We start from the raw sequence: 15,798 nt of genomic DNA, 5'->3' as shown, positions 1-15,798 counted from the left end.
TAGGTAAGGGGTCCTTCTTTGTCTTCAGTCTCACCTAGTGTTAACATATCATTTTAATGATGGACTACAGAATGAAATCACATACATCTGGTCATCTGATATCTGGTTCCCATGTTACCCCATAGGCTAGAAGCTGTCAGGATGTAGCACATATGTGTCAATAATACACACACAGAGAGCCTTGCTAAGATCTGCTGCAGCTCCTGGAAGTCATAAAACAATTTCATACCTTCACCCTTCCAGAATAGCAATTAGTTCAACCCAAACACAATGCAGAAAGCTTCCTAGTACAGACTTTTTGTCTCTGGCTGCATTGAAAACTGTACGATAATATCTTTATGGCCTCAAGTCAGGTAATTTAATTTCAAACTATTTTCAAAGTTATGTGGATTGAGATTAACCTTCTCTTCTAGTATCCTCTCTTAAAGCATATACATTTAAAGGGTTACAAAAATACAAGTATATTTCTTTTTCTGTCCAGCAGGGCACACTGTTCGTACACGTTTAACACAGCTTTAAAAATACATTTTTCAACACAAATATCTGCACAAATCGGTTTGATATACAAATGACATATAATTCTTTACAAAATTCTAGCTAGCTGTGCTGGCATATGTTACACATCCACTGCCCTACTTCTCCTAGCATAGCTGACAATATCTCACATCATCACAGCTGACTCATCCATTAAAAGATATGTGAACAAGAATACAATTTTAGATTTTAACTCAGTAAAAGTGAAATAATTCCACAGAAATATAAAACATAAAATTAGTTTAAAGTGAATTATTGAGTATATAAATTACCATTAACATCATAACAATAAAAGTCTAAATTATGTTTCTAATTGCACACACAAAACAGTGCTAAAGGAAAATACACTAACTGTTCCTGCAATACAGAAGTTCATATTATTATCTTAATCAGTAAAGAAATGTAGATAACTAGATGAATACATTTTACTGAGATGAAGGCACTAGTCATAATTATTAGAACTTTAAGTACCAAACAGGTAATACTACAACTATGCATAAGCCATATCAATATTATTTAACTGTAACTCTGTATACACAGTCAGACAAATGTTTATGTTTATATTTCAAAGATTTTTAGAGATATCCTGGTCTTCTGTTTTTGGATTCATCTCTATCAATTCCAATGCACGGGCATCTTCCTGGAAAATAATTAAAGAAACAACTGTTTAGACAACAATTCTTTGAAAACAATGCAAACAGTATGGGGTATTTAATCAAATAATCAAAGACATATATATTTTGTAGTGGTATAGCAACTGACATTATTACATGTTTAATCCATAAGTATGGCTTCATATATGTGCATTTCATGGCCTACCTGTTTTATTTTGGAAGCAATTCTAGCTGTTAAGTTCTATAACTAAGGTATGCTTATTTAATTGATGATAGTGAGTGCTTTAGGGACTAGTACATTGAGTATGGTACACAGACAGTGTGTAGATGAAGAGATTTATTTATTTTTTCTATCCTATGCATAATGTGATTAAATTTCAATATTTTGTTTGTGATAGCTTTCTTCTATAACAGATGACCCTGTCACAAAAAGTTGAACTATTAGGATTACCGAACCTCTCAGACCATAGAAATCAAGAGAAATCAAGTGATAATATTTGTTATATTTAATCAAATTGCATTTGCTTGTTGCAGAAAGTAGCACATAAGGATGTAGGTAAGAAACTTGGGTTGAATTTAAACCCCACTAATAGGAACTACTGATAAGCTTGTAACTTCACTGAAATCTTTCCCTAAATTCATTATTATGTCTATGCAGATATAAAACAAGGAGCATACAACATCCCATGTCCCAGATGTTACATGGTTTAGTCCTAAAATGGTTATATTTTATGGAAAACACTTACAACATCAGGTTGGAGCATTCACTTACATTACTTTTAATAGTGGCGTAATCAACCAATTTACACATTGCTCTGAATTTGCATTATGTATGTTGCATAAACTCTAACTACATGTGCTGAACTGTTGAAGGAAAGCCAGCTTAGGTATATAGAGTGGCATGACCTGAGGGGGATGATGATGATAATGCATTTTTTGGCATTCAGTTTGAAGCCATGTTTCTGGCACCAGTCATTTGTTTGAATGAGACCCTCTTGGTGGATGTCCATATCACTTGGGGAATTAATAACAGCACACAGCCATAGCTCCCTAGATTTGGCCTGCACCTCAGAAAAGTTCCAAGACTGATCCCTGGGTACACTGCTTGTTATGGGTCTACTACTTGAGGTGGCTTCCCCTATTTTGACTAGGTCGGGTCCATCACTGAGCCAGTTTGCTACCCATCTGGTAGCATATGGATTGATGCCTAGTTGGGAGAGTTTATCTATTACACCTGAGTGGAGAATAGTATTGAAGGCTTTGGCCAGGTCAAGATAGACAGTGTGCATCATCTTCCCCTCTTCTATGGCCTTGGTGACTGTCTCAAAAAAGTCAACCAAATTTAACAGACATGACCTCCCCCTGACAAAACCAAAATGAGTGGGATCAAGTGTCTGGAGATAGAAAGTGTCCTCCATGTATTACTTGGTATATGAACAATATCACAGTGACAGCATCCTCACTCATTGAAGATAGACTTTGCAGTGCTGGAGTTTCTATGCACATGAACATAACTGATGCATTGCCATGAGTCTCACATAGTCCTGTACCATTCATTATGAAGGATCATTTATGAATTCCACATCAACTGCAGATGCAGCAGACAATATCCATTGCTATTACATGTGACGGATGCATGCAATACACAGCTGTGTGTAGGGAATCCACTTATACTACTGTGTTGTTTTTGTGCACAAACCTCTCCATGTCTTGTGGGGAATTTGCAGGATAAGATGACCTGAAGAGAAAAGGTACAGCACAGCAAGCAAAACAAGTGTCATCATGTGGGTATTATATTTACACTACAGTATACAAGGGGTCTATATTAGAACATCGAAGTTTCACAACTTCGAATGTTCTAACATTGACCCCTATTCAGCGAATGCTGAAAATAGCGAAATGGCAGAAAATTGAATTTTTTCCTAGGGAAAGAATTTGGTTGTCCATTTCTGTCTTTTCATTATTTTCAGTGCTTTGGTGGAAATTAATGGGTCAGGTTCAGGTAAGTGTGCGATTGGGCACCGGTTAGGTGAGTTAGGGTTAGGCGCGGGTTAGGTAAGTGTGCGATTGTGTGGACATGAGGGTTAGGGTGGGTTAGGTGAGTTAGGGTTAGGGCGCAGGTCAGGTAAGTGTGCGACTGTGTGGACGTGAAGGTTAGGGCAGGGTAGGTGAGTTAGGTTTAGGGCACGGTTGAGGTGAGTGTGCGATCGTGACGACCTTAGAGTTAGAGTTTGGGCTAAGGTAAGTGGATAGTTAGTGGTGTTTGTACAGTTTAGTGTATGGTTAGCTGTAAGATTTTAGGTGTATGTGTGTGGATTGCTGTTTGTTTGTTTGGTGTGTTTGTGTTGTGTGTATGTGTTTTGAAACAGCAAATTTTTTCCCTAGGAAAAAATTTGCTGTTCTGCATGTTCGATGTTGTCAGCGTTCGCTGAATAGGGGTCAATGTTAGAACATTCGAAGTTGTGAAATTTCAATGTTCTAACATAGACCCGTATACAAGATGGACATGCCATAGCTACTATTATTATACATGTAGTAAAAGCAGCACTGTACACCACTCAAAACAGAGCACAGTGACACTGATATACACAAGACTGTGCACAAAACAGGAAAACATGCATCATCCTGCATCATGAGTACATTTGAACATACAGTTCCCTAACAAGCATCTAATGCCATCATTCCATGCTTTATTAAAACCCTTTGTAGCTTGGCATCCCTCAACTACATAACCTTCTTTCCTTTAGTATAGAACTTCCTTATACCTAGTTTTAGTTTAGTTTCCTCAGTGTTCTGACTATGATTACCCAGGAGTCTGCCATCCATATTCTTAAACCCATCCATCCCACCTACGGTTGCTTAATATTATTTGGTCACAAGTCATATTACCTTAATGCTTTCTCTCTTTCACTGAAAGATTAAGTAAAGAAGAGTATTTGTGTGTGTGTGTGTGTGTGTGTGTGTGTGTGTGTGTGTGTGTGTGTGTGTGTGTGTGTGTGTGTGTGTGTGTGTGTGTGTGCGTGTGCGTGTGTGTGTGTGTGTGTGTGTGCGTGTGTCTGTGTGTGTGTGTGTGGTTACAGTTCACTTTATTGAATCATGCATCATCAACAAAATTAACAGATGTGCTTTTTTTTTAAAGTACATACTATCAAATGCCGGAAATTCTGATGTTTGGGTCATCGATATTTCTTCATAGTTTGTGAGGTTTGCTTGTGTGCAGGTAGGTGGGATTGTTATAATGTTGAAACTTCTTGAGTCTTGTTGGATAGGTGGGCCAACATAGTTGTAAAGGATGACATACACAGAAGTATCTCCAGAAAATGATGTGCAAGCTTGAGAAACCACACTTGTCAATGACTAATAGCGATTATGAAAACAACTTTAGATGTTCTGTGTGGTTTTCTGTATAAACCACAGAATAAGTGGGGATGGTGAACAGGTGTAAGAGGAATTCTGGGAGCCACACACAGACAGAAATTTCTGGAATATGTGATGGAAGCAAGTGGAGAAACAAATTTGACGTTGTTCTTGCTGTGGGGTGGGGAAGCAAAGAAGAAACAGCAAGGCTACCCCCAGAGATATAAAAGTCTTTGTTTTACTGAATGGCTGAGGGAACACTCATGATGAATGATTAAGCAGTGTCTGGGTTAATCCATTACAGAAATGGCTTCATGAAAATTGTGATTGGCAATTAGAAAGTGTTCTGTTATAAAAAAAATATATGTTATCCATATTACTTCTTGATGGGTGGTTGAGGGGGTTAATAGTGAGTTTCACCCCGCTGCTTTACAGTACATACCACACCACTCCCAGGTTGCCTGCATGGATGACAATAGCAGCTTTTGCAGGCAGCCCTGAAATGCATGCAGTATGAGAGGAGGTCACTCAATCTCCAGAACAATAAGTACAAAAATGGTCTATGTCTGTTATCATACTCTTTCAATGTCCACCCTTGACAATGTCTTGATACTCAGCCATCCAAGGTGGCAACCATTATAGGAGCATAGGTATAAAAATGATGGCATAGAGGTGTTGTCCTCCCCATATTGTAAGGCTTTTCAGGCACTAAGAGGTTGTTAGGTATGGCAGCCATTGATTTATGCAGATAAGAAAACATCTGTATTTATTGCAGCCTCTGGTTCATTGGAAATACAGGCATATATTTGCTGAACATAACGGGATGAGCTGAAGACCAAATGGGCCTATATTATATTATTGAATGATCACATCAAGTGGTATTTCATTGGACATGTCATTCATCAAACTCTCCCATGCCTCCTGCTAATTATATATACCAACTCTGAGATCGCACTACAGTGGGGAAAAGACAAATTTCATGATCCCTATTGTAATGCGATCTCAGTCAGAATGGTTCGACGAATGGCATTTTCCATGCAATGCCATTCAAAATGCCATTCTGTGAAGTGATCATTTGATGTAATAATACAGAAACAAGACCAAATAACTCAGTGAAGATTTGTCAGTGTCTGGCTGATTTCCAGAAGCAAAATCCTCCTGGACTGCTTGGTAACCTTTATGTGTTATAGACTGTGATTTTGAAGATCCAGAGACCACATCTTGTCTCATTTTTATAGACAATGAATAAAGGCCTGTACTGCAACCATCATAAAGATTTCTTTATTTTCATGGGGATAAATTAATTTAGGCTGCTGAAGTCTTCATGGTCCCGAGATTCTTGATTGTTCTGAAAAGTAAAATGTGGCTGAAGTAATAACCCGATCAAATCTACTCTAGTGGGGCTCATGGGTGGCTTTTTCTTAATGAGTTTTGAAACCTCTTTGCTTGCAACACTCTTGTGACAAGACTGGAATGTCTATAAAAGGGAGACAGTGGGGTCAGGGATAGGGATGGGTGTTCAGGGTGAATACACAGACTCTGGACATTACTGCCTCGAAGGTTGAGGGACGGATGACCTCCAACTGCTTTGAGGGTGAGATGATCTGCAGAGTCATAGGGATTAGACTGCAGTTCCCCAAAAGGATGACTATACTTTTACTGCTGCTGCCAACTGTTCCTGACTCTGGGCTGGTGACAGTTTTGAAAGTTAGCACTGCAATGTTGTTCGTTTCCAGATTTATGGTTAATCTGTTGTTGTTGGCTCTGTTGATACTACAACAGACACAGGGACCACTGCATCCTTGAACATGTGCACCCCAGACTCTGAAATGTGGCACTAGCTACAAAAAGAAGTTTCAGCTAACTTTTCCACATTCTCCAGGTGGGCTTTTACACTTGAGCCAAAGAGGGCAGACCCATCAAATGGTGCACTGGTAAAGGCTGCTTTGGTGTCCTCATCAAAGTTAATGTGGTGTAAGTAGACATGAATGTGAAAAGTGATAGTACCTACTAAATTAGTAGCACCATCTGATGAATTATGTGTAAGTCTTATGAACAGACTGGTAACAGAAGACATAGTCATCATCTGCAGCTGGTGCTTATGTTTAAAATGCCTGCCAAACAACTCTTCCAAAGACTGGCTTATTTCATCAACAGCTCTTGCTTGTACTATAAGTGTGAAAAAGATAGTTTTCCACCTTAGGAAAAAAAAAGCTGTGATGAGTAAATACATTTCCCAAATCAGTCCAGACCCTTGATTAATTGGAGAATGGAATACATGATTGTATGAAGTACATTCTAATTGCAATTAGACCAACAAGGGAATCTGGCATAGAAGTCTTCAGCAGATGGAGGTTGGACGATCTTGTACAATCTCTTAGGGACAGACACAACATCAGGTTTATTCCATGCAGACACCAATAAATTTAACCATTTTATTTGCAGGATGGACCATCAATGAAAAGGCTTGGTGTTCAGAAAGCCTTTAGCAGTATCCTTTGTGGAGACATCATGAAATCATTTAGTCACCCCCCTCTGTCTCATCATTTCAAGTACTTCTCCAAATTTAGGGTCACTTGAGGATAGTGAGAAATCTATGTTCACTTAATTATCAGTGAAATAGGGTAGTCTAGGGTAGAGACTGTGATAATTCTTGAAGGCATGCTTTTTACAATACATTGGAGATGATGAGACAAAGGATGCAGAAGCCACTGGATGTGTCCCAAATGTCTGAGAATGAGAAATAACAAGAATTTCCCACCAATTCTGTCTTGGTGATGGAAAAGGTAGACAGCTGAAGATTAATACAAACAATTGTCTTCTTTTCTGGCAAAACTAGTAAAAGGTACCAGCACTGAGGCAACATATTCAGGACATATTCATTAACTGTGCCAATGTCAGCACCAATACAGCTCTTGAAATTGAGGGAAATGGTCCCTAATGCCTAAGGTCAAATCCAGCCTAAGTGATGCTGACTCAGAAAAATCAAAGTCAAGCCTGGATCTGACAAGTCAGTTCCAGAAACAAGGCTCATATGCACACTAACTGCATCCCCAATGTCAGCAGCATCGACCATAAAGGTTGGAAGGCCACTCTATCTAAGATCTTTATTGACACTAAAAATACTGCCACTGAGCTTGACCCCAGTGACCTAACCTCCAACCCTGAGGCCATCAGACCTCATGACATTTTCCATCATCATTATCATCAAAGTGCTCAATACTGATGAAAAAGCTGTCATAAAAGGAATTAACTTCAAAATATTTAATCATGACAGTGATGGGATGATAAACACAAAAATATTTAACAAAGAATTGATGAGTTATATTTATTTAAATTATGACAATATGCATCCAAGATGGCTTAAATGTAATGTCATTAAAGGACAAGCCATGCAGTTAAGTAGATTAATGGAGGATGAACAGTCATATTTGAGTAGTAATGAGATAGTACAGAGATTTATAAAGAAAGTTTATACTGATAATTTTGTTAGAGAAAGTGGTAATAGAGCTGTTGATGGGAGGAATGGCAAGTGTCAGCCTTTCATTACGGCCAGTATCAGGAAAGGTAATATTCAAGCTGAAATTGATCTTGTAACTCAAAATATGTCTATGGTTTTGACTCAGATGTTTGACAGCCAGACCATGAGTAACACAAATAATATTGGTATTAACAATACTGCTAAAAGAGGTGGGGGATCTTGTGGCTGTAGTTAAAGCCACTCTCTCTCTCTAGATATATATACATATATATATATATATATAAATATATATATATATACATATACACACAAAAACACACGCGTATATATATATATATATATATATATATATATATATATATATATATATATATACTTATATATGTATGTGTGTGTGTGTGTATTTATATATACATGTTAAGGGCTTTAGCTAAAGAGTTCTGGATAATTTCTCATGTTTCAAAAATGTGGTATATGCTCCTTGCTGTGATTCATATCCTGCCTTTTCAAATAGTAGAACCACACAAACTGCAACACTGCATATATGCACATGTTAATGCAATTCATAATAGAAATTCAAATAATGCATGTAGAGAACACTGCAACATGCATAGATTTTATAACATTTAAGTTAACAGTGATTGATTTTGTTACAATTAATCTTAAGGAAGCAAATATTTAAGATTTACTGTAGTGGAAGGAACACCAATAGCAATTCAGACTGGATGTCTGTAACCTGCTTGGTATTAAGGAAATGGAAAATGTTAAAGCAGTTTTAAAGAGAAGCAGTTTGAAACATCAGCTTTTAATATCTGTTAAACTTTATTAGTACTGTGAAAGTTAATTAGCATAACTTGTTGGCTCAAGTTCTTATTTATACATTTTTAAAGATGTCCCTTGATGCAGAAGTGATTATTGTTTGATTTCCAGAGAATAAAGAGGTTTGGTCAGCAGTTATTTGTCTTTTTTATTTTATAACATGTTTGTCATCTGTGTAGTGCCAGTGTGTTTTTGAATAAGTTATCACTACTGACATTGGTGCCAGATTATTCAAGGTTGACATGGGCAACAAGAAGATTTTGCTGAAATTGTAGATACAGATGAGGTACCTATATCCCCTCTGGTACTAGAGGGAGAGGCAAGACGTCTTTCGCTGGACCTGCTAAAAGCCTACATTTCCATTCATAACCATCCTGTGGTTGATCTTAATGACTTTTTGACTATGGCCTCACAATTAAAATTCTTTATGTCTCTAAGTAAGATAAAGGAGCCATATTTTCAAAATCGGATAAGTTTAACATGGAACTTTATCTGTTAAAACTTTGACTGACTGGTAATTTACACATACCAGAAAGGAAAACACATGAAGATGTCTTTCCTCAAGCTCTAGGTTTCTTAGATTGAGAACTTACACACAAATCCTTAACCTTTTCATTTTTATGTTTTTGTTTCTTATTTTCATCCTTATGGGTAAGAGAATCATCCCTCACAACATTGGTGGTGCAGGCATTAAAGACACAATACTGGAGTGAATGTATATGTGGACAAGCAAGAGTGTGGGATTTCAATGCACACCACTGCAAACCACTTAATATGATTTTTGCACATGACGCCGGGGTGTTACTTCAACAGTTTAGAGCCAAGGTTTACACCACTGGGTGGCTAACATCATGTGTAATATAAGTACTGCTGTCTCTAGCGATAGCCAAAAGCTGTCACCCTGTAATAACCCTTACATTGTTCAGCTGCAAATCAGAGGTATAACTCCTGTCTTGTCGGGATTTTACCTGCCTTACACCGAACACAATAATTTTCAGCACAGTCTTACCAAATGTTTGAATACCATGTCCTTTCTCCTCTCATTCATAGTAACACTGCAACCAGACAGATCACCCTGGCAGTTCAAGAAGATAAATTACTCTTTTCCCCTTAAAGTAAGCCAAACTTCAGGATCTTAAATAGACAAGTACTAGGCAGTCTGCAGGCCATTACAAGCCTAGACAAAAAACACCATTCAAAATTCCCTCCAGCCTCTAAGAGAGGAAGACAAGCTGATCAGGGGAAAATTTAAGGCTGCTCATTCAATTATGTAGGTTTACCTTGACTACAGGAAGGCTGCTATATTTTGGGATAGGAATCTATCACGCAGATGTGTCTTAGTTATCTGGGGATGAGGTTTTAGCTCTTTTAACCTGAGGTAACATTTGTTTTGTGAAGGAAAAGGATGTCAAAGGGATTTTTTCATGGCTCAAGAGGCTAGAGAGAGACCTCCACAGTGCAGTTTATAAGAGACTGAGTAAAGAAACATACTGCTAGGCTGTCTTGATAACTAAAATTTTTGAGGTTACTGATTTTTTTGGTTATGAATCTTTCAGGTCTCTCAATATAAGTCATATGTTTAAAGAAAAACATACCAAAAGGTGCATTATATTCAATAATGGAACTGATGAGCTATGAGTACAGGGAAATTAAGACTTATAAAGATCTAGTGTAAATACCTTTGAAAATTATATAAGCCAGACAGAAGGCTTTTGAAACCGCTACAGAGACAAGATGGTCAAATGCTAAGTTTGTTTGTCTTTTCCCGGTTAGGGGTCACCACAGTGGAACTCCGGTCCGCTAATGATTGGCAGTAGATTTTTATGGTGCTGAGTTGCCAGCCCAATGCCCAACCTTCAGTGAAGGCACACCCATTCACACATGTCTTTTGGAGGCCACTCGACCGCGGGGAGGAAATGCAGACTCCACACAGAAGGCACTCCAGCCAAGAATCACACAGGAGAACCTCTTGCTATGAGGCAACAACACTACCAGTGTACCACAGCAGCTTTATCAATAAGAGTGCTTATGTGTCACATACCAACCCTATCTGCTGTCTTGTCTGTCTGCAAATGCTTCCTCACCTTCCCAACTTACTACCCCCAGATGTTCCTATGTCCCTTCCTCAACATTCCACTCTCGCCGAAAGAAGAAAAAAATGGGTACCTGTCCGCAAAAAAAAAAAAAATCGTCCCATACATAGCTCTCCATTTTGCACGTGTCCACTGGACACATTTAATTTGGTCCAATTGGCTTGATAACACAGTTATGCTATTGTGACCACTCTATCTGGGGATGACAGTCCAAATTCAGCTATAAATTCTGTTAAAGTGTGCAGCTGTTGCTGTACCAAAAGTGGATAGCTATGGTTCTTCCCTGTACCCTTCCTGCACATACCTATCTGCCTTTCACTATGTTTTTCCCCCTGCATGCACCCCATCTCACCACTGTCCTGTCTCCCCATTTTTCTTTTTTTTAAAGATTTTTGAGTGATGTGGTGCTGAGTGCCACAATGCTTAGCTATGCTAAATTGTGCTGTATTTATATATGTGATTGAAATGATAATAAGCACGTGCAAAATGTATACCTGTGCCCTATTTTGAACCCAATACCATCACACCTGTACAGAGGTGCAATAACCTGCCACACCACACAGCTGTTAATTAAAACAAGTGGTTTAGGCAAAAAGTAGTAATTGCAAGTTACCATCATTAAGCACATTTAAGTGCAGCTGAGCATCGTGCCATGTTGCACAAACTTGCTTAAAGCATAATGGAATAACTGGGAGTGTAACTAGGGGTCTTTTACAGGACTACACCACTAGAAAGCCATACACAGAATAATGGATCTATGTGAGGTGTATAATAGCATGTAAATGTGCACTTTTTTTCAGCAACATGTAGTAATACACCTACTAAAACAGTAATGGAAAAATACATGCTCCGCTGGGACTCTGGTGGAGAAATACATCCCTAAAAAGCTAGGCACATATTAATGGCTGTAATGAAAGTATGTCACAACCTGTTTGTGGGCACTTATATCTTGGCAAAAACACATGCTGCAACACTGACACAGTAGCACATTCTGTTAAATGCTTAGAAAACAGTACATTTTGGCACATATGATCCTGGGTTCAAATCCAGTGGTGTGCACCCTTTGAATTACATTATTGTGATGACTGGATCATCCACTCTCTTTTCACAAAATGCACTTCAAATGCAATGTCTACTTTTCAGTGATGGAAGTCAAAGGCCTGCATATAGGAACACAGTTGACATATCCCTATAGCAACAGTATAAAATGCATAAAGTGTCTGATCATGCATTAATATTTATAGATCCCTATAAAGGTAGGCACATAATAATTGCTGTAATGAAGGTATGTCACAGCCTGTTTGTGTGCACTTATATCTTGACAAATACAGATGCTACAACACCGACTCAGTAGCTCAGTCTGTTAAATGGTTATCAATTAGTACCTTTTGCCACATATGGTCCTGGGTTCAAATCCAGTGATGTTTACCATTTAAATTACATTATTGTGAAGTCATAAATGAATGACTAAGTCATCCACTCTTTATCTACAAAATGCACTTCAAATGCAATGTCCGCTTTTCAATGATGGAAGTCAAAGGCCTGCAGATAGAAAGACAGTTGGCATATTCCTATAGCAACAGTATAAAGTACATGAAGTGTCAGGTCACGCATTAATATGCATTCACAATAATGCATATGAGGCACAGTAATATCAGACTGCAGCACACAGTAATTTCACAGTTATGTTACAGATTAGCACAACTGCACAACTAGCATGCACATATGGAGGTCCTGCTAGTAACAAGGACTGCCAGCACACATGTTCCACATGACTACCATAATATCACACATGGCCTGGCATTTTCTAAAATGGTGCGCATAATGGTATAGTTACCATCTATTTTGCTCAAAGACACAACAATCATATTACGTACTACTCAGTTAATGATTCTGTTGGGCAGGGCTGGCCTTAGCTGATATGGCACCCTAGGTGAAGTAGTGCTCCGGAGCCCCTTAAGCCCCACCCACGTCATACTCATGAAAACCCCCTACGAGCCATGACCACAGGTAGGTCACTCCCAAAAATAGCCACTCCAGTCATTCACTCCCCAAGAAAGCCAGTCCAGTCATTTCCTTTAATTATTTAAATGCATAGAAGAAAGGATACCTTGCAATGTAGTTTAAACTGCAAGTGAAGATGGAAATTTCCTTTAATAAACCTGCTTTATCTGTTGCTCCTTCACACATACTTTACTATAAAAGTCGTGTCTTCAGAAAATAGAAGCCTATGTGCCTTGGTTCAAAGGGTTGCTTAGGGTAATCTAAACAGTTTAATTTTCTCTGGGTAGGCAAGCAAACCTTACAGCTCAGGAAAGTAGAATAGCAACCTTTCTCCTCCCTGTGTGCAGAAGCTTAAGCTAGAATAGCACAAACACAGACAGCCATTTGCTAAACAATACAGTCTTGCAATGAAAACAGGCTTAGCATGAACAGTACAATTCTCTGCCACTGAAACTGCATGAAAACCCATATTTATAGAAAATGCATCTGGTCAGTGGAGGATTAAGTTTACATTTGGGCTGTTTTCAAAACAGACTCCTTGCACACATTTTTACGGCCATACATACATGTATTTGTTCTTTGATTCAACTTCCCGATTGCATTAAATTATATTCCTTATGTAATACAGCACCACTTATTAGAATGTGTTTTAAATTTGTAGTTTTAAGCATTCGTTTAATAAGTAAAGAAACAAAATGTATAAACCAATAATGACAAAATTATCCATTTCAGAATATTTCAACCATAAAAGGCTACTCAGACTTCTGTCATTACAATCCACCAATATCACTCAATACAATCTCTGTAGAAGAGAAATCATCTGAACAATTCCACATTAAAGAAATCTATAACTAATGAAGAGATTGCCACTGGCAAACAACTTTACATCTAATGTTTCATCTACAAATTCAGTGCCTGTTGCCCTTGAAGAATTAATTGCCTATATTACATTAAAAAATTGGTAAACTGGCAATAGTAGGAAATGACTAAAACGGACAACAAGTTCATAGTTGCTAGGCATCTCATACAAAGCAGGACATACTTAGGAGTGTAGAACCCTTATCCACCCTTAAAATGTAGATACTACTGTCTTTACATTGTCATTGTTGTCATTGCAAGAAACTCACCTAATTTTGGTACATGTATTTCAATGATATATGTACTTGAGTAAGTAGTTTTGTGCAACTGGGGCTAAGAAGTTTCTTTAGAGGTACTGGGTTTCAAGGTGTCATATTGGAATGATATTCATTTAGTTTCACATCATGCATTCATTTAGTTATAAGTCAGCCTGGTAACTCAGAAGTTATCATAGTTTAATATGCAGGTCAGAGATAAACACTATCACAACACGAGCACCATACAACAGCTTTCTTTCTTTCTCTCTCTCTCTCTCTACATATATATATATATATATATATATATATATAAATATATATATATATATATATATATATATATATATATATATATATATATATATATATATATATATGTGCATGTTTATTTGTTTATATGCCCATTTCTATTTCTCTGTGTGTCAGCATTTTTTTGCAAAATGTTCTGCTGCTTTCATAGTTAATGTCATGATAACAGAAACGGATGAGAACTGGGCTATAAATCCCTAGCTCTGCAACTTTCTATTTGCAGCACCTAAATTTTCATAACATTCCCCCACCCACTATGGTCTACTCTTGGATTCTTTTTATCCCCCCTACACACACTTATTAAAATTAACAAAACTGAACAACTGATCTATAGTCATTGTGTGTTTAATTAGATTCTCTTTAGTCACACCTGTATCAGGTGGATATTAGGCAACATAGGCAGTCATATTTCACTTTATAATTTTTATTTTTTTTTATTTTATGTACGCTTTGGGTAACAGGGTAGAGATCTTAACATGACCAGTCATATAGTCTTATGTGCATGAACATGATAAATGCCATTATTTACAGCTGTATCAAACATTATTTGTAAGTACCAAAAGAACATTTTGTTCTGACTTTATAAAGTCACATTCTGAGTGAGACTTGAAAAAAAATCACTTCTTGCATTTATTATACAGAATCATACAGACTGCACATTGGGATTTGTGTTAAAACTATCTAAATACAAAATACTGCAAGACACACAACATAAGTGAATAACTAACAATGACAAAACTTTAGGAATTTTCAAAACTCTTCACTGATTTATTTCTTGATCAGCAGAAACTATCACTGTAGGATTTTCTTCAGCAAAGAACCATATGCTGATAACAGAAAGGGAGCATTCCAAACTCAAACTCCAGCTGCCTGGTCTCTTTGCAGGCAAAATTGGCATAATATACAAAGAGAAATGAGCACATTTATGATGTTTAAAATCAAAACTCATAACATTTTGGAATAACAAATGTTTATATGATTAGCGAGCACGAAAAAAAAAAATCCTTGTATGTTGAATAATACAGAAACTTGAGTTTTTCACTCTGTTTCCTGTAACCTCATATGAGATGTTCACTGTTTTCACTTCAAACAGAGGCATGCCATTATTTACAGCTTACAGGTTAAACCCCGGATGTGCTAACTGACGCTGTTGCTGAACTTACCGTTGCTTACTTTTCTCAAACCAAGGGGAGGGAAGGAGGGGAACAGAACCTTTCTAAACAAAATGCCCAAATGTGCCTTGACGCACGCACATTCCTCCTTACAGTAGACTCTCGAACCGCAAGGTAACTTTTTTTTTTTAAACTGTCCTGGCCAACATGTAGCTGTAAGTGGGAGGGTGCTCACCCCCATCACCCATAGTCGGCTTCCGGTTACACTTCAGCAAGGCGCCGAGAAGAGCACAAACTTTGTTAATTAAAATAAATAAAAACTGTGCCCTTTAAGAGGCTGGCCTTTGCGGTGCTCTAGGC

At 37.7% G+C, this 15,798-nt stretch overlaps 1 protein-coding gene across 1 annotated transcript in view; it reads right to left on the bottom strand.

The window, feature by feature from the left end:
• Nucleotides 1-607: 607 nt before the first annotated feature.
• The window catches only part of LOC122810977 (adhesion G protein-coupled receptor E2-like), a 232,209-nt gene continuing 217,018 nt past the window's right edge, over nucleotides 608-15,798 (bottom strand). Inside the window, exon 4 of the mRNA XM_044082500.1 lies at nucleotides 608-1,174. Within this exon, the coding sequence (XP_043938435.1) occupies nucleotides 1,100-1,174 (75 nt within the window). The 3' untranslated portion in view covers nucleotides 608-1,099. The remainder of the gene's footprint in view (nucleotides 1,175-15,798) is intronic.

Source organism: Protopterus annectens, chromosome 9.part0 (genome assembly GCF_019279795.1).
Source record: "Protopterus annectens isolate FY-2018-M chromosome 9.part0, PAN1.0, whole genome shotgun sequence".
NCBI classification, from domain to species: Eukaryota; Metazoa; Chordata; order Ceratodontiformes; family Protopteridae; genus Protopterus; species Protopterus annectens.
This window is presented reverse-complemented; position numbering and strand designations above follow the sequence as displayed.